This window comes from Bombina bombina, chromosome 5 (assembly GCF_027579735.1).
Source record: "Bombina bombina isolate aBomBom1 chromosome 5, aBomBom1.pri, whole genome shotgun sequence".
NCBI lineage: Eukaryota > Metazoa > Chordata > Amphibia > Anura > Bombinatoridae > Bombina > Bombina bombina.
In genome coordinates this window covers 577,973,302-577,992,769 of record NC_069503.1, presented here as the reverse complement: position 1 = coordinate 577,992,769, position 19,468 = coordinate 577,973,302, and the positions used below count along the sequence as shown (strand labels likewise).

At 39.3% G+C, this 19,468-nt stretch overlaps 1 protein-coding gene across 1 annotated transcript in view; it reads left to right on the top strand.

Moving 5' to 3' along the window:
- LOC128660601 (succinate dehydrogenase [ubiquinone] flavoprotein subunit B, mitochondrial) overlaps positions 1–19,468 on the top strand; it is a 412,312-nt gene that overhangs the window by 256,320 nt on the left and 136,524 nt on the right. The window contains exon 11 of the mRNA XM_053714527.1: positions 18,698–18,816. Coding sequence (XP_053570502.1) covers positions 18,698–18,816 — 119 coding nt within the window. The remainder of the gene's footprint in view (positions 1–18,697; positions 18,817–19,468) is intronic.

Here is a 19,468-nt window from a genome sequence, read left to right as displayed (position 1 = left end):
CATGTGTGGAGGCCGCAGCCTCCAAATAGTCTCCGGAAAATTCAGGCTACAAACCAGTATGATACACAGCTCAAACTATGTAGAAATCTCTCCTGCTTGAATATCTGGAGGTCACAGCATTAGATGAGCCATAATAGCCAGGATTTTGGAGAGATTTTCTTGTAGGGTGGAGCAGCACAAAATATTGCGACCGAAGATAGCCGCTGCCTGGAAGTTTCCCCAGGCAAAGTTTTTCTACTTAAGTAGTTGCTTCTTTGTTTATTTATTGTGTGGTTAGGTGAGATTTGAGTTGTAAAAACAAGGGTATGTTGTTAACTAATGCATCAGCGATTCTGTAAAGCCCCTTATAAGCACACTTAGATTGAATTATATTGTTAAAGGGTGAGTATTATGTTATTAATGGCAAAGCTTTAGAACCCTCCTGTGCTGGAATAAATTGTTTATAAAATTTATCCCAAATCCAAAGTGTATGTGAAATAGATAGAAACTTCTTACATAGATTTGGTTTGACCCCTCTTAAGGACCACAGGAGTTTATACATAGGGGATACCCTTGTCATCTCAGTCTCAAGTTGTACCCATCTGATATTATCCTGATCATTATGCCATAATATAAATTGAGCCAGTCAAACAAAGTGTGGGACTCCCAAATCACCCCCTTCCTGTGTCTAGTCAAAGTGTGCCTATTGATCCTGGGTCTCTTACCTTGGCCAATGAAGGTAATTACATCTTTTTGGAATAAGGTTATAGACTTTAGATCGATATTGATTGGCAGGGATCGGAACAAATATAACAATTTAGGTAGGATTGACATCTTCACGACCACTATTCTACCAAAAAGTGAGATACAATACTTATTCCATTTATTTAACAAATGTTTTGATTCTATTAGGAGAGGTTTATAATTTAGTTTAAATAATTAGGATACATTTTGTGGAAGCTGAATTCCCAGATATTTTATAGCCGATTTTGCTCATTAAAAATGAAAGATTAACTTTTAAAGATTAAAGTTTTATGTTATGGGTGGGGATAATGGTATGGATAGCTTTGCTGCACTTGCTCTCATTGATTTTATAACCCGAGATAGAGGAGAATTTCTGAAAAGTAGAATACAGTACTGGGAGAGATAATAAAAGTTTAGTTATTGATAGAATGAAATCATCCGCAATAAAAGCTATTTTAAATTCATTGTGTCCAATCTTTATGCCAGCAATATCTTTATTTATTTTTTCCCCTAATAGATGCTGCGAGGGGTTCAAAGCAAGGGTGACATTGGGTACCCCTGCTGTTTTCTATTATTTATATTTGATTAGATTTATAGCTCGCTATTTTGATGAAGGCTGTGGGATCTGAGTAGACTGTAGCTATAAAGTAAAAGTTTCCATGAATGCCCATAGTTTCCAAGGTTTTGATCAACCCTATCAAATGCCTTCTCTGAGTCCAAAGATAGAAACAGAGAAGGCATTGCCGAGGAGAAGTCAATAAAGTTATCAATGTACGCACGTTGTCAGTAGGGATGGGCGAATGTGTTTATATTCAAATTCGAATGTTAGAACGAATGTTATTGTAGAAATTCGATTTACATAATAGAATGTTGATAAGAACGAATATTCTTAAAATTTCGATTTTCGAATGTTATTTACAGTTTTCGAATGTCACTTTCGAATTCAAATATTACATTTATAAAACACAATTGTAAAATAGAAACACTATTTCGAATTTGAATGTCACATTCAAATCGAATATCACATTCGAATTTGAATATTACATTTATAAAACACAGTATTAGACTAGAAATACTATTTCGAATTCAAATGTCACATTCGAATCGAATATCACATTCAAATCGAATATCACATTTATTAAACACAGGTGTAAACTAGAAATACTATTTCGAATTCGAATGTCACTTTCGAATTCCAATGTCACATTTGAATTCGAATATTACATTTAAAACACAGTATTAGACTAGAAATACTATTTCAAATTCGAATGTGACATTCGAATGTAGCATTCGAATTCGAATATTACATTTATTAAACACAGTTGTAGACTAGAAATACTATTTCGAATTTGAATGGCACATTCGAATATTACATTTCAAAATTGAATGAATACATAGCTAAACATTCTATTATTCTAACAAATATTTTTGAATTTTATTGAAAAATTCGAAATCGAAAATTTGAAAATAGAATGTTATGAGAGAGATAGGTTGATAGTTTCCACACTGTTGTCTAGACTTATTGGGTTTCGGGATCACAGAAATTCGATCCATTAAAAGTTTGCTGGGGGTCACATTGCCTTTCAACATGCAAATAAACGTGTGAGTTAGTGTGGGTATTAATATAGTGGCACATGACTTATAGAATAGGCCTGAAAAGCCATCTGGTCCTGGGCCTTTGCTAATTTTTTAATAACTAGTTTCACCCACTCTGAGGTAATCGGGGCATTTAAATCAAGCAGTTTCTCCTCTGTCAGTCTGGATAACTGACAGTTTGCAAAAAAGTCCTCAATATCCTTTTGATTGATAGATGTATGTATAGGTTTAGGAAGGCAATAAAGTTGTTGGTAGTATGAGGCAAAGGCATTTGCTATGGCTTGGTGATTATTCAACACCTTCCCATTTGGAGCTTGAATCTGGGAGATCAAGGTAAATCTGGTGATCTCCTTTAGTTTATTTGTCAACATTTTGTTCGGCTTATTATCAAAAAAAAAAAATATTGAGCATCAATATTCTTAATTGATCTAGGTGCTTCCACTGTAAGAAGCTCATCCAATTCAGCTTTCTTTTTTGCAAACTCAGGAAGTGGGGGAGTGTTTAATTTTAAATATGTAAGACAATTGTTCTATTTCCGATTTAAAAGTATTTATTTTGTAGGTCCGAAGTTTAGACTGTATGTTAGATTCTTTAATTAATAGGCCTCTGACAAAAGCTTTCAAAGCCCCCCAAACATATATAGGGTTGAATGCTGTGCCTTCATTTTCGGAGACAAACTGCTTTATCTCTTGATGAAGGTTATTAACAAGCAATTTATCTCTGCACAGCATGGGGTTTAGAATCTACGATCTCTGCCTGGCCGGATCAACAACTCCGGATAGAGATAGCTCAACTGCATCATGGTCCGATCAGGAGATTGGGTGGATATAAGTCTGAGAGACTAAAGGTAATATGGTTTGACTAACAAGTAGATAGTCAATCCTAGAAAAGGAGTGGTGAACTGGGGAGCAGTAGGTATAATCCCTAGCTGTCCTGTTAGTAGCTCTTCAACTGTCAATGAGGTTAAAATCTAGTAGAAAGTCCTTTAGTATAGTATGAGAGTCCTTTTTAAGTACCGTATGAAGGGTATAACTTCTATCGAGTTTCGGGTCTAAGACAGTATTAAAATCACTCCCTATGATAATTCAATATTTTTTCCAATAAGTCAGCAGTCTACCGATTTTCTTCTTAAATGAAGAGAGTCCACAGCTGCATTCATTACTTTTGGGAAATACAGAACCTAGCCACCAGGAGGCTGCAAAGACGCCCCAGCCAAAGGCTTAAATACCTCCCCCACTTTCCTCATCCCCCAGTCATTCTTTGCCTTTCGTCACAGGAGGTTGGCAGAGAAGTGTCGGAAGATTTGGTTTAGTCTCTTATGGGGAGTTTTAAGTAGTCCTGTCAGCCTCTCCGTGAGAGCATGGATGAAAGTTAGAGTCTGGAGATGCAGGGAGAGTCTTTCTGCGAAACCATCCCGACATATTAACAGCTCCATAGGCAATCGGCGTTGACGAGTTTCGCTGCCTGCTTTCTTCACTCAAGTCCTTGTCAGAAGCGATGCTACTATCTGTCACACTTGAATGGCCGTGTTCCTGTTCAACGGTGTAGATTCCAGTAAGATCGTTTCATTTTACATTCAATATGAGTGTAATGTATATGAATAAGTTAGGGTCTCAGTGGGACTCCTTTATCTTTGGAATCAAGGGTTAATTTCTCCTGAGGGAGGTTATTGAACAGGGGGCACTTTAATCATGTTTGTTATGTGATTCTGTCTGCTAATGTGTAGTGATGCTTGGGCTAATGGCTATTTCGGAACATACTGGCCTTTTTTCTTAGTGGTCTTCATGGACTGGCGTGCTTTTCTTTGGCTTGCACGGTGCACCTTGTGACCAGACATGGTCACGTTTCTGTTCTCCATTTCCATTTTCCTGACTGTGTGTCGACAGAGAGAATCTGTTTCGCTAGTTGTCTGGGTCATGGGAGGTGGTGAGTGCCCCAGCCATTAGGAGTGTAAGGTGCTGTTAATTTTTCCCATAATTTCAATCACCAAGTTATGGAGGATTCTGATTTTGTGGAGACGGATGTCTATGATTCAGATTCTACTTCTTGCGAAGAATTTTAAATGGCCAGGGTAATCTATGCCCATCAGTTATGTTCCGAATGCTGCTTTAGAGTGCTCTTTTCTCCCAAATCGGGAGAACTCAGAGTCTGCCGAGCCATCGGTCAATAAGGATTCCGTATCCCGGGAGGCGCGCCCTAGAACCTTCTTTTGCTACGCAATGCCGTTACTCCTTCTCCAGAAGGCGGCTTGTGTCCTCCAGAATTTACGGCACGGTTTTGCACGGCCATATCTATGGCGTTGGCGCATTTACATCTTCCTGGAAGATACTGTCCGTGTTCTGCTAACCAGGGCTCGTCAGGCGTGGGATCGTCTGGATCAGATCAGCCCTCTGGGGAAGTGGTTTCCTCTGAGGCTTCAGGGGTCATCAGTTGCCCCGGCGGAGGTAAGTCTTGCCTTTCATTATAGACTGGCTCGCCTTCGTGTCCTTCTAAAGCATGTTTTGGTAGTGCTGGAGGATTCAAGTTCTGATGGTTCGATGGATCCTCAGACTTCTGTTTCGGACGGCAAGCTGGGTTAGAGGCATGGGGATGAAGTCAATCTCCTCGTCGTCTCCATTTTTCCTTTTTTTGGGGTATCTTATTCCAGTCCTGAGCTTAGGAAGATTTGGGCCTCTGATTGACTGGTCCTGTTAGTCTGTCCATTCTTCTTGGGCGTTCACCTGCGGGTGCTGCCTTCATTTACTTTGATCCAGTCAGGATGTATTTTATTTCATTTTGAGAAGCTAATGTCTGTTATAGTTTTTCCTTTTAAAAAACATTTATTTTCTGGAATTTGATACTAACGATTTTGTGGTCGCTTTAGCACTTCTGCAGAAGTTCGATAATTTGTGTTAGGACATTGTTATGTCTATCCCTACTAGGGATTCGACTTTTCTGTGGACTTGGACAGTTCCGTGGTGCCCTATATATCAGGCTGGTCCTGGTCGGGCACTAGTTTTTCTGTTCCTAAAAGTCTATATCAACCACGTGGTGCCTGTTATAACTGACTGGCCCGGTTGGGGTGCCGAGTTTGCTCACTCTGGTGAGCAGTTAATTTTCTTGATTTTATATGTTATAGGAGGCTTTTCATTCCTAGACGTTAGGCTTGTTCTCGTTTTTTATTTGGGTGGGGCATCAGATTGGGCTCAGTCCTCAATGTCCTGTTCCTGATTGTTGGCGGGGTTACCGTGGTCGGAGCCTGCTAAAGGCTTGCTCTGGGGGTTTCTGAGATCCTTTGGCCTCTGAGCTAGAGTTTTCTTCCCCAATGGGGTTGCAAGTTCAGATGACTCGTTGGATATCCGTGATACCAGGTTAGGTGGTGATTCTCATCTCCTCTTTTTGTATTCTTTTTCTTAGATTGTCAGTTGTGAATCCTTGGTGACTATACCTCTTCCTTATGGGGTCGAGGTTGCTGTGCCGCTTTTTCCCCTTTATTGGAGCAGGGTTTCTGGTCATCTGTTTTCTGGAAGCTCGGATTTTTGGCCCTTTGTTTCCCCATAAGATATCTCAGCTGTTTCCATATTTTTGGAGCTCTGGAGATTGAGTCCTCTCTTTTTCCTGCTGTTGCCTTTGCTAGGCGTTTAGGTTGTCTATGGCCTCTCCACCCTGAATGCGCCCGATCTCGTCTGATCTCGGGAGATAAGCAGGGTTAGGCATGGTTAGTACTTGGAATGCTCGTTCATTTGTTAATTCCTTGAGCTGTAGGGGTTCCCAGGATATTGAGACTTTTAATCTTCTCAATCTAGATTTCTAGGTCTGAGCGCTGTTCTCATGTAAGTTTTTACTTAGTCTTTAGACTTTTGTCCCTCGAGAATTTAGGGGTCAAGCTCCCTGTCTCTGGGATACTTGCGTGAATGTTCAATGTCCAAGGTCCCTTGGATGCGGCTGTGATTGCATCACCTATGGTGCAAGGTCTTCTCCAGATGGGGTAACCCGTGGGTTCCTCGGGTTATCCGGTTTTATGGCCCTGATTTGACTGGACGTTTTGGGGGTTTTCTGTGTCCTGATCTCTTAGATGGATTTGGACGTCGCAGTTTTCCGGTTCAGGAACATCCTCTTGCCTCTTCGGCTGGGTTTTTCTTCTTTAACGGAGAATTGGAATTCTTCTGGGCCGGCTGTATTGGCCGGATGGTTCCTGACAATCGGTATTGTCCTTTTGACGTCAGTCTACAGCTTTACACTCCATGCCTGTAGGCGGGTGAGCGGTTATGTTTGCATTTCCCCTCCTTTTGGGGGAAGACTGGGCATACCATAGTATCTGCCTGGAGCCCCGGAGGTCCTTCTCTTCCTCTGTTCAGGGGGTCATCCCTGCCTTGTGTGCAGGATGTTATGTGACAGGTTGGATTCTGGTGTCATGCCGTTTCTGTAGTCTCAGTATGGGGGTCTCCTTTTTTTGTGAGTGCCCCTTCTATTGGCAAGGGCGCTGTGTCTGGGTTCTGGAACCCAAGCTAGTCCTTGGGGGGTCTGGATCCCCTCTTTTCATTCCTGAGGGTCTTGGTGGTTCAGGGAACTTTTCATTCCCTTGTTCTTTCAGACTTTGCCAGTCGCTTTGGTGCTGGTTCCATTACCTCGGGGTGGGGGTCAGGGATCTGATGGCCCTGTTGAGCCTTGACCGTGTATCATCGTTAGATTGTTTGGGCCTTCCTTAGGTGGGAGGCTTTGCAGCGTTTCCTTCCCTCAGCAGATAGCTCTTTTTCTGCTGGTTTTTGGGTGCTATCCTTTCCTGTCTGTCTCTTGAGAGGGAGTTGTTCTGCACTTTTTTCTTCGAAGCTTTTCCTCTGGGAGAGTCCTGGTGCAGATTCCTAGCTTTGTTTGGCTAGTGTTTTGGCGGCTCGCATCCGCTGAGGCCTCTTTTGCAGAGGGAAGCCTGTGGCTTCATCTTGAGCATACTTAGATATAATGGTGCTGTTTTTAGCGGTTCCCAGGGGTGGTTTTATTCCTCAGTCACTTTATCCTGAGTGCGGGTTTCCACCCTGTGTATGGAAGGAGGTCTATCTTGTCTCTCTAGGTTTCCAGTATTGGGGCATTACTTGGCCCCTTGGACTTCCATGCAGATAGGTGCCTGGGATTTTTCCTCCCTTATCTTTGCTTAGTCGGTAGGGTTCGTTCTCTGTGGTTTTTGTCCTGTTGCAACCTAGGTTGCGCTTTGTGAGTTATGTTTGGAGTTCTTTATTGCCCTAGTTTTTGTCCGGTGGTCCTTTTGGACTATTGTGTCTGAGTTCTTCTTCTTTCTTTTTGGGAGAATTGGGAAGGATCCCCCTTCCCTTGGGTCGGGGGTGCGTTTCTGTGTTGACTTTGTCTTCTCGAAGGCCTTTGTGCTCCATCAAGCACAATGAGTCTGGGCAGTCTCTAGCAAGGGCCTTGTTGGTCTTAACTAATCGGCAGTTACTTGGTCCTTTCCTTTTTGTTTGGTCCTTCTGCTTCTGGTGAAGCAGGTTTTTGTTGGGCTTTGGGTGATATCAGGCGCTGTGGTGCCCTCAGAAGGGGCCACCTCTTGTACCTGCCCGTTTTGCATTCAGTGTCCTCTATAGCTTGGGTATTGTTTTCCCAAAAGTAATGAATGCAGCTGTGGACTCTCCCCATTTAAGAATAAAAACTTAAATTATGCTTACATTGATAATTTTCTTTTTTTCTGATGGGGAGAGTCCAGTATTTAGGTGTGGAGGTGGTAGAAAAATATGTTTCATGCAACAGCACGACATGTGCTCCCAGGGCTTTATATTCATTTAGGGCTTTTTTTCTTTATGTTCGAATTCAGTCCACTGACATGAGAAATAAATTGAATCATTCTTTAAGGGATAAATGAAAGAATTAAGCTCTGGTGGTCCCTTTCTACTAAGCAAGTATAGTAGGGACTTTTCCCTAGATCAGAGAGCTGAGCCCCAGAACCCCCACTCTTGGAAGGAGACCATGGGAGTACAGGTGTGAGATAAATAGTACACAATACAGCCATTAAAGGGACAGTACACTGTAAAATAGTTTTTCCATAAATGTATTTTAAATGACTTGTTATACCAACTGCAGAGTATAAAATATTTGAGAAATTGCATTTTTGGGTTTATTTGTGTATCTGAAGTAGCTGGTTTTGTGCTTTGAAACCACAGCCTATTACAATGGGTTGAGCTTCAGGTAATATCAGATCTCATTATGTTATCACTTTTATGTACACAGACTTGCTTCCTTATCTTATATTTGTCTGGAACACCAAAGCTCAATACATAGAGAACAATGGAAAATTATCATTTTATTACTTAACTATCATGCCCCCCACTGAGAATGTAATCTCTTCTGTGGGCTGTATTTACTTAGGCTTGTCAATAGCGTATACGCCAGTATCAAAACTTTCAGTATAGGTTGGGAAACCACAAGCTAAATCAGCTATTTCAAATGATGAAATATGAGTAAAGGAGCTACTTGCAACCAATTTAATACACTCTAGCAGGTAAAAAGGATAATTGGGAATAATTTAAAGGGGAGAAAGTTTTTGGGTGAACTGTCCCTTTAAGCATAAAACAACCTTCTTCTGATCACATTGATTCTGTAAAAAGAGAGTTAGATAACAACAAGTAAACATAAAGAACAAAGAACTTCCAGGAGCAACTAGCCCCATTGTTTAGTTAGTTAGTGGGCAGAACAATTATTCCAAATTGTGTCAGGCATGATCCGACAAGTATATATTATTAAAGGAGGGGGGAGGATGAAAGAGGAAAAGAAGAAGAAAAAAAAAAGTGGAAAAAGGAGGGGGATAAAGGGGAGGGAGTGGACTGGAGTGGTGATAGGCTAGAGGAGGGAAAGATTTGAGAGGTTGAGCTAGTCTCAGCCTCTAACTCATTTACAGAAACTACTTAAACCTATAGTAAGTTAAACTAATAGAAACAATAACATTTATATGTATACATCTTAATATGGATATCCAACGACTCTCTCAAGTAGTATCACTAGGATAGTCATTTCAAAACGATTATTGACTTCTTATAGACGAAGCAGACTATAGGGAGTCCACAGGAATGCATTCATTTAAAGATATGATCTTACTCATTTTTCGTACCCATTTTTCCCTGAGTCCAGGTGCGAACAAGTGGTGCTCGTTGTGGTTTGGGAGAAGATGGGAAGGAATATCTTCAATTGAGATCTGCAGTTTTTGCAATAGTTCTCTACCCTCTTAAACTGTGGATCATGAGTATATATGCCTGTTGTGGGTGAATTGTAGCTTGAAGGGATAGTTCCACCTGTATTTGATGTGTGCTTGAGAGAGTGTCTGTGCAATAGGTCTGCAAAGCTCTACGTCTTCTGAGTGTAATTGGAGATAAATCATTATAAAGCTGGAGAATATGTACCTAAAATTAAATTTTTTAAGGTTGCATGCTGCTTGTAGGATCTGTTCCTTTACATGGTGGTAATGCATTTTAACAATAACATCTCTGCAAGTTGCATTTGGTGGTGGCTTATTAAGCGCTCTATGAGCTCTATCCATCAAGAATAAAGATGGTTCTGTGGAAGGAAGACGTTGTTGAAAAATATGTAAGAGAGTATCCTGCACATTAGAGTATGACTCAGATAAGTTGTGTATAAGGATGTTCGATCTCCTTGATCGGTTTTCCAAGTCCTCTAATTGTGACTCTAATTTATGGATCCTTTCCTGTTGTTCTTTCATAACAGAATGAATGTTCGGTATTTCACTTACTATTTCATCAACTTTATCCTCCAAAGCAAAGGTCCTGCTACCAATGTCCAAGATATCTTGTTTTAGTTCAGCTAGGGCTGTTTTCAATTCCTCCTGCAATAAAGTTTTGATTTGCTTTAATAATATGTCATTATAAGACATGGTAGAATCATCAGATTGAGGGCTAGGAGGTGACTGAGTAATATCATCAGGATATATGATGGCATTAGTTTCAAGCCCCTTTTTTCTTTGTTGTGCTTTAGTAAGACAATCCCTCACTGATTGTGTGTGGCTTTTGAGAGAGGCCATAATTATCCAAGTTTGCAGTTGAACAAAGGGTAGTTTCTGCTAGAGTTGCAAAGATAGACCTGTGTGGTTCACAGTGTATACTAATGCTCAATTTGGCTAAGATATTGAGATAGGTATTGAAAAAATAATAAAAGCTTTGCAGGTTATGCAGGAGCTAGGAGAGAGTGCGTCTTGTCGGCTCTGGCTCAAGCTCCGCCCCTGAAACATAGAATTTGATGGTAGAGAAGAACCAAAAGTCCAATCAAGTCTACCCATATTACATGTTACTGTTTTCTTAGGATAGCCTTATGCATGTCCCAAGCATTTTTTAGTTATTTTACTGTCCCTGTGTTTATCACCTCTTTTGGAAGTTTATTCCATGAATCCACTACCTTTTCTGTAAAAAAAAAAAAAGTTTCCTCACATTTTTCCTGAATCTGCTACCTTCTAATTTAAGATTGTGGCCCCTTGTTTTGGTATTTCTTTTTTGTGGAATATACTTTCAGCTTCTACTTTATTAAGTCCTTTCATATATTTGAAGGTTTCTATCATGTCACCTCTTTCCCTTCTCTCCTCTAAACTATACATATTTAGAAAACAAACAATATCCCAGAAGGGGATATAAAAGCGCGCTGAGATATAAACAGTTAAATGTCAAATGTCTGACTTTATAAGTCAAGAAACGGATCTACCGTAACCGGCTTCTGGATGTGTCCGTAAAAATCGGTATCTATGCAGAAAGATGTTGATAATATTCTTCTTGGATATGGTGTATGTGTGGAGACAGGCAGCTCCTCTTGATCCCGGAGAGTGAGGGAAAGCTGTTAGAAAACAAGAGATGGAAAGAGGGCGCCACAATAGCGTGATATCGTCTGGTCATATAGATTTATGTATAGACAGGTAATATGCTTACCAGAGCGTGTGGCACTGTGCTGTGACCAGTGCGTGAAAGCTTGCTAGCACTTAAAACACTGCAGGAAATGTGTTCCTTAGGATCTTCTCCTGGTTCTCACTTCGTAAACACCTCCTGATGTCTTGGTTTAAGTTGAACAGAACAACTCTGCGTGCTGTTATATTAGTATTAGAATACCACAACATGGACAACTTCTCAAATAAAATTGCTTTATTCAATGACGCATTTCTCAACCCCAACTGGGTCGTTTCATCAGATAAAAAGCGAATGCAATCAGTTACAATTGTTAACAATATATACACATTGTATATCTCAAAAGGAAGTTGTCATGAGGTATCTATCCAATAGGAAAACGTTTACGGATATCAGCTGAAAAAGCCGGTTCTAGCTCCCAGCTGTTACAAATTAACAAACCACTGGTGTTAAAAAAAACATATGTATACAAAGGATTATGTAAAATAATTGAATCTCTTACATTAAAAATATTACAATATATCAGATCTCAATCAAGTGTAAATATTCACTCGATCTATTTAATTATATTAAACAGAACTGTCAGAGCTTGTCAGATATTGTGAGTGTATCAGAGCTGTGCACAGCACAGCACAGTGCCACACGCTCTGGTAAGCATATTATCTGTCTATACATAAATCTGTATGACCAGACGATATCACGCTATTGTGGCGCCCTCTTTCCATCTCTTGTTTTCTATACATATTTAGAGTCTTTCTTTGTATGTTTTATATTTTAGACCATGTACCATTTTAGTAGCTTTCCTTTGGACAGTTTCTTCTTGTTCCATAGACTTAGAACTTAAGTCCTAATATAAAGATCTAAATAGCTGAAAGTTCCACTTTTAGGGACTATTTATAATGGCAAGAGTTGGTGTCTCAGTCCTGACAATTTTTTTTAAGGGGTACCTGGGTAAGTATAGTGTTCAAGCAGAACATTTCAGGTTTGAGACATCTTTCTTATGGGGGCGAGAGTGTGCAATTTTCCCCTAAATTTCGTGTTGATTATCTCTGGTGGGGGACAAGATTGGAACCTGAAATTTTCACTGATATAAGTCCTTTGTTAGTTTGAGATTCCACTGGTTACAGTGCCAGGGCTAGTAGAAATCTTTGGAAGAGCCTACTTTATGCATGCGTTTTCAGAAATGAACAGATGTAATATAATCATAACAAATAATAAAAATGAACAGTATTTTACAGTAATTATGTTTATGATTGTCATTGAGGTCTAAAATGTTACTACATTTGATAGTGGCAACAATAAAGCATTATCTATCAAATTGGTACAGACACAAAAATGTCATAAGGGAAGGAAGGTTTGTCTCTGCTTGCCTGGGCATGCCTAAACCTGCAAGTGTTTGAACAAAGCTTATCGTGTTGGTGCCATTCATGGGACTTAGATGCTAGGAGCTGAAGTGTGTTAGTTCCAAGTGATGCGTGCAATGATGCAAAAGGGTTTATCCAAATATGAAATTAACAGTGTCATAAACAGAGCTATGGTGTTGTTTTTCCTTTTATAAAAGCAGCAAGTGACTACAGCTCAGAAGCATTACTGCGTTCAAGGGTAGGATGTGATATTACACCAGTTTGTAAGTACCGTAAAAGCAAATTTCTATTGAAATATCATCACCTAGTCAATAACAGTTGTTGTAATCCCTTGTAAATATTACAAAAGTACTACGAGAGATATTTGATTAGCGCACATATCAAAAGAAATTAACTATCCTCTAAAACTTGTCCACGGTAGGTCACTGTTTCCCACCTGTTTCCCACCTGAAGATTCTCTTTAAAGGGACACTCAACCCAAACATTTTATTTCATGATTCAAGTAGAGAATAAAATTATAAACAACATTCCATATTACTTCTATTATCTAATTTGCTTCATACTTTAGATATCCATTGTTGAAGAAATAGCAATGCACATGGGTGAGCCAATCACACGAGGCATCTATGTGCAGCAACCACATCTAGATATGCTTTTCTGCAAAAGTATATCAAGAGAATGAAGCAAATTAGATAATATAAGTAAATTTGAAACTTGTTTAAAATTGCATGCTCTTTCTAAATCATGAAAGAAAAATGTTGTGTTTCATGTCCCTTTAAATGGTTTACTTCTGCTGTTCTTTGTGTATCCCCTGCATTCAACATTTGCAGATAAAAGACAAACACCTAGATTACGAGTTTTGCGTTACGGCTTTTAACGCTGAAAAAAATGGCAATTCCAGCTTAATTGCCAGTAAAACATATTACAATTCACGTCAGTATAGCTATACCGCAAGCATTTTAGCCTGTAACGCAACGTCCATTCCGCACTCAAAAAAATGACGTATTTGTGTGGGATGTTCATAGCGCCAATATTACAGGTTGTGCGTTTCCTTGGCTTCTTGGTTGAAACTTTTGATTCATCAAGCTTATTTGGAGTCGGGTCAAACCCCGCCTCAGAGAATTATAGCTCATTCTACTAGATCAGTCTCTACTTCATGGGCTTTTAAGAATGAAGCTTCAGTCGATCAGATTTGCAAAGCAGCCACTTGGTCCTCTTTGCATACATTTACTAAATTCTACCATTTTGATGTATTTGCTTCTTCGGAAGCAGTTTTTGGTAGAAAAGTTCTTCAGGCAGCTGTTTCAGTTTGATTCTTCTGCTTTTGATTTAAGTTTTTTTCTTTTCAAGTAAAAATAACTTATTTTTTGGGTTGTGGATTATTTTTTCAGCGTAATATGGCTGTTTTTATTTTATTCCCTCCCTCTCTAGTGACTCTTGAGTGGAAGACTCCACATCTTGGGTATTGATATCCCATATGTCACTAGCTCATGGACTCTTGCCAATTACATGAAAGAAAACATAATTTATGTAAGAACTTCCATGAGGCCCACCCTTTTTATGGTGGTTATGATTTTTTGTATAAAGCACAATTATTTCCAAATTTCCTTTGTTGATGCTTTCTACTCCTTTCTTTATCACCCCACTGCTTGGCTATTTGTTAAACTGAATTGTGGGTGTGGTGAGGGGTGTATTTATAGGCATTTTGAGGTTTGGGAAACTTTGCCCCTCCTGGTAGGATTGTATATCCCATATGTCATTAGCTCATGGACTCTTGCCAATATGAAAGAAATGAATTTAACAGGTAAGTTCTTTCATAAATTATGTTTTTGCGATGTGGGGGGCTGGCGGTTTAGGGGTTAATAGGATTATTTAGTGGTGGCGATGTGGGAGACCGGAGGTTTAGAGGTTAATAGCTTTATTATAGTGTTGGCGATGTCGGGGAGTGACGGATTAGGGGTTAATAGCTTTATTATAGTGTCGGTGATGTCGAGGAGCAGCAGATTAGGGGTTAATAACTTTATTTAGGTGTCGGCGATGTTGGGGGCGGCAGATTAGGGGTGTTTAGACTTGGGGTTTATGTTAGGGTGTTAGGTTTAAACTTAACTTTTTTTCCACATAGACATCAATGGGGCTGCTTTACAGAGATTTTTCATTCCACGATCGCAGGTGTTAGTTTTTTTTCTAACACTCTCTCCTCATTGATGTCTATAGGGGAAAGCGTGAACGAGCACGGCAAAGCAGCCCTTGACTTTTATGCGGTATGGAGATTAACGCTACCATATCGAACGCACAAGGAGGCTTATAGACTGCGTATAGACTGTTGGATCATTTTCCTACTGTTATATTATCTGGTCACTGATTCTCATACAGATCAGTCCAGTCAAGAAAGTCTTCAAATATTCAGACAGTGGTTTCTCAGACTTGTCTCCTATAGGGAGATATTATCTGATAGGAATTGATTTCTGATTTACATGTTGAAGATGCTTACATGTAGCTTAGTGGTAAAGCTTAGGCTCTACAATTCTGCAAATGCAGGTTTAATTCACATGTCAACTCTTGCAAGTGACAATTGATACCTTTAAGAAATGCTTTAGAGGGTGCCCTAACATCCCCCAAAATTGCCACTCTAGAGAGAAACTGTTTATCTCTGCATTTTTTCTATTAGCTAAGAGAGATTTTAAGTGTTCAAGACCCAAATCCAGCTCAAGAAAAAACTGTCATTCAAATGGCTTTGATTTTTTGCGTCTGCTAAATTTCTATATGAATTTCCTATTCCTGAGGCCATTTTTGAATTTATTTATTAGAAATAGAGCACGCTAGGAATTTACTTTATTCACTTTTCTGATTTTAAAAAGATGTTCCCGTTAGCTTGAGCTTTTTTTTGGTAGAGCTTTGCGGAATCTTTTTTTCAAGATGGATGTGACAATTACCACTTTAGCCATATGATTTACTATTCCCTTGTGAGGATAGTTAATTTTCAGTAACCTTATGGAGAGGAAATTTGGATTCTTTACTTAAAAAGGCCTTGTTTTCGAGAAGCGGGTTCCCTATTTTTTATCAGCCTTGACATTTCTGGGGTTATTGCAATCTTTTCTGGTGAACTGCTTGTGCAATGCCGCCCAATGCACATCCGTGGCCAATTGGCCGCTAGCAGGGGGTGTCAATCAACCCAATCGTATATGATCCAACAGATTGATGTCCGCCACCTCAGAGCAGGCGGATGAGTTAAGAGCAGCGGTCTGAAGGCTCTCGCAGAAACGGGTATACGGCCCCATTCGGGCTGTGATAAATCGGCCCCTTTATCTCAGTTTTTTTTCTTGGTAAGGCTTTATATATCGTTGGTTACATCCCATTATTCTACTGTGACTGGATGACTGGAGAACTGTTTTGTTATCCTTTTTTTTTTTGTCCTACTTCAGTTACATAGGATTTAAAATATCTTTAGTTTATGGTTCATTTCATTTGCCCACGTATGAGTCAAAGCAGTAAATTTGTTACTTTAGCTTCCTTGTTAAAGATTTCCTTTTTGGAAGCAGGATATTTCCTTCCGGAAATGTAATAGTCCATTCTACTAGATTAGTTTGACTTTGTGGGCCTTTTAAAATGAGTACAAAAGGGATGGGTATCCTAGTAACACAAAGTCTCTGCAAAGGGTTTATATAACCAAGTATATCTATGTAACCCTAAGAGTGGTATGCCCAACGATAGGTGTACACTGTTAGGCGTGTTATACGTGTGATAAGTCCAATGACATATATGAGCCATATGGTTCATCAGTAATGTTTCAACGACATAGAGATTGTGTGTGTATCAAACAAGCTTGCAACGCAGCTTACCCCAAAGAAGAATCCACTTGCAAGCTGTTTGCGTCTTGTTCTCCGGAGTGGGTAACTCAGTTCCAACGATCCTCTTAGCGATTGTCAGGTTTGGACGAGTGGAAAGATCGGGAATCCAGCGTGTTCCTCTAGCAGCCTCCCACCTCTGACATCACTTTGGGTGTGTACACAGGTCACCTCCATAACCAATGCGGTCTAGAGTAGGGCAGCTGAACACACAATCGTTCTGTACGGCGATGCCGTCCGGTCCTGGGGAGAAGGAGATTTACTCACATGGAATCCAATCCGGCTTAACCAATCACCATTGTGACTCCTCCGACTCCCTCCTCAGACGGCATTTGAGGAAAACTCAACTGTGAGACAGATTATGGGGACTACAATGTAGCTCCTGATCATCTCAGAGAACGGGCATGTAGGGAAAATGCCCTATTTATTTATGCTCCACGCTTCTAATAGGTCAGATAAAGTCTAATGTGAAAAAGAAATTGAAGCAGAGCAAAAAGTAGTGAAAAATAAAAAACAATATTTATTTATAGTAGTATAAAATGGGAATACACATAATGGTAAACAAAAGGGTTTGTCAGAACACAGCTGACGCGTTTCGGCTTCCTGACATTGTCAAAGCTTAAAATAGGAGTGTTAAACCCCATTTCTTATAGAGACAGACTCGCCCTTATTGGTTGTTTTTGACACACCTCCAACCAATCATTCTAACTCCTTTGGGTACTACATGGGAAGGAGGCTTATTGTGTCTAAATATGTCTTTTAAAATGAGGTTTCTGTTATATAGTTTGCACAGCAGCAACTCAATTTTGTTTTGAGATAACATTTGGCAGGTAAAGTCAACAGTCTCAGTGGCTAGTATATAGGTGCCTGCCTTAACTTTTTCCCTCCAATTTACTTGTGGGCTATACAGCTTGGGTATTAGATCCGAGGAGTAATGGCTTGTGGACTCTTCGAAATTTATGAAAGAAATGCTTACCTGATCAATTTAATTTATTTCATGGTGGTAAGAGTCCACTAGAACCACCCTCATATATTTTTTTCAATTGATGGCAGTTCTAGTATGTACCTCATTTACACTGCTTTGTCCTTTCCTACTTCTCTATTTTTCTGCTTTTCTTTGTTATATGATAGATTAGGCTACCATAGAGGTAGGAGGGATTAAAAGCTTGGGGAATATTGGCTATCTTTGCATCCTCCTAGTGGCCAGAAGTAAAATTTCAAGAATAATGGCTTGTGGTATCTCAATACCATGAAAGAAATGAATTTATCCGGTTAGCATAAATTTAGTTTTTTAAACTCTTACGTTACAACCCATCTACATCCTCCCAAATCTATATTTCAGCACCAACTTAAACATAGAACCCCTAAATACTACTGACTAATGAAAAACAACACAAAACAAAACTCAGCTTTAAGTAAAAGGAAAAATAATTGAAAAACCATAAGGTATCTACTATATTTCCCTTTCCAGCACCATCTATCATCAGCCTCTTCCAACAAGCAGCAACAGGATCCCCACAGACCACCTCTCCCCCATCCATCTTTGATTAGTCTAGAATTTTTGACAATTTATCTTCATTTTTAATCAGTCAAGTTTGAGGGCTCGTTGTCAAAATGGTGTCCTCACATTCTTTAATGAGCCTAATCTACCACCTGTCAGTGCTGCATGGTTGTCAGATCACACTATATGTGTGTAAATATTTAATCTTCAACTGTTAATAACTTCCCTGTCCCATTCATGTTTTTTTTCTTCAAGCTGCCAATACAGTAAGAGGGTGTAGACAACTTTCCTAACGAATCAGCAACACAGGGCTTGGGGATTGCTTCTTTTATTCTGACATCTTTTTATTACCCATTCCTCACTTATGCATAACCAACATGGTTATATTAATATTTTTTACATCTGTGATTACCTTGTATCTAAGACTGCCTCCTTGTTTCAGTTCTTTTGACAAACATGCATTTTAGCCAATCAGTGCTAGCTCCTAGGTAACAGCACGGGAGTGAGCCCAATGTTATCTATATGGCACACGTGAACTAGCACTGTCTAGCTGTAAAAAAACTTTTAAAATTAACTGAGATAAGTGTTGGTCTTCAACGGCTTAGAAATTAGCATATGATCCTACCTAGGTTTAGCTTTCTATAATTATTAATTGCTGCTTTTTCGTATGAATGATAGAAAAAAAAGTGACAACAGTGTCCCTTTAACCGGCAACATTACATAGTCTGAAATGTTTTTCATGTGTTGTTTTCTTCATAAACCTCTCACCAATTCCTTCTTTTGTTTTTAAAGGTGAGGCAATACCTCCTATAAGCCAGAACGCTGGAGAGGAATCAGTTGAAAATCTAGACAAGATACGCTTTGCCAGTGGAAGTACTAGAACTTCAGAACTCAGAATCAACATGCAGAAGGTATGCACCAGAACTTGCATAAATCATTTTCTAATTACTATAAATGATTGTGGTGAGGAAAAAATGTATCAAATAATACTCTGTCTATTTAAAGGCTGCATACTGTTGTGTAGCAGCTGTTGCAATAATAACTGCAGGCTTTAAATGACGCAAACTTGCCCCAATTGCGGTTAGGCAGGTTACTTACTGGGAACATTGTTTGCCCATTTGTTAATAAATGGGGCCCTAAATCTCATTTTGTTTTCCATATTCCTTTTACTTATGTTTAGGAAACTGTTTTACTTTTCTCAAACATTTGTAGAATGTTGTAGTCGTTGTTTATCAGTGTTAGAGTATTGAGTATTTGTAACATGCCAAATTTAGTGTGAAAGTGTAGACTAAACTGGCGCTAGAACCCTTACCCCACTGCCAAATATAAGGGATTCCCTCTAACTAAATCCTAAAGAGAAGAAAGTAGCACCTATGAAAAATTAGCGGGGGTCTTAACCAGAGAAAATATCTATTATCTGCAAATGCTAGGTTACAGAATTTAACAATATTTCAATTTCAGAACCGTATATGATATCAACTTACTAGAAGATATTAACTCCCATAAAATAAGAAATTAAATATTAGGATAAAAAAAACTTTTATATTATAAAATTATATACAT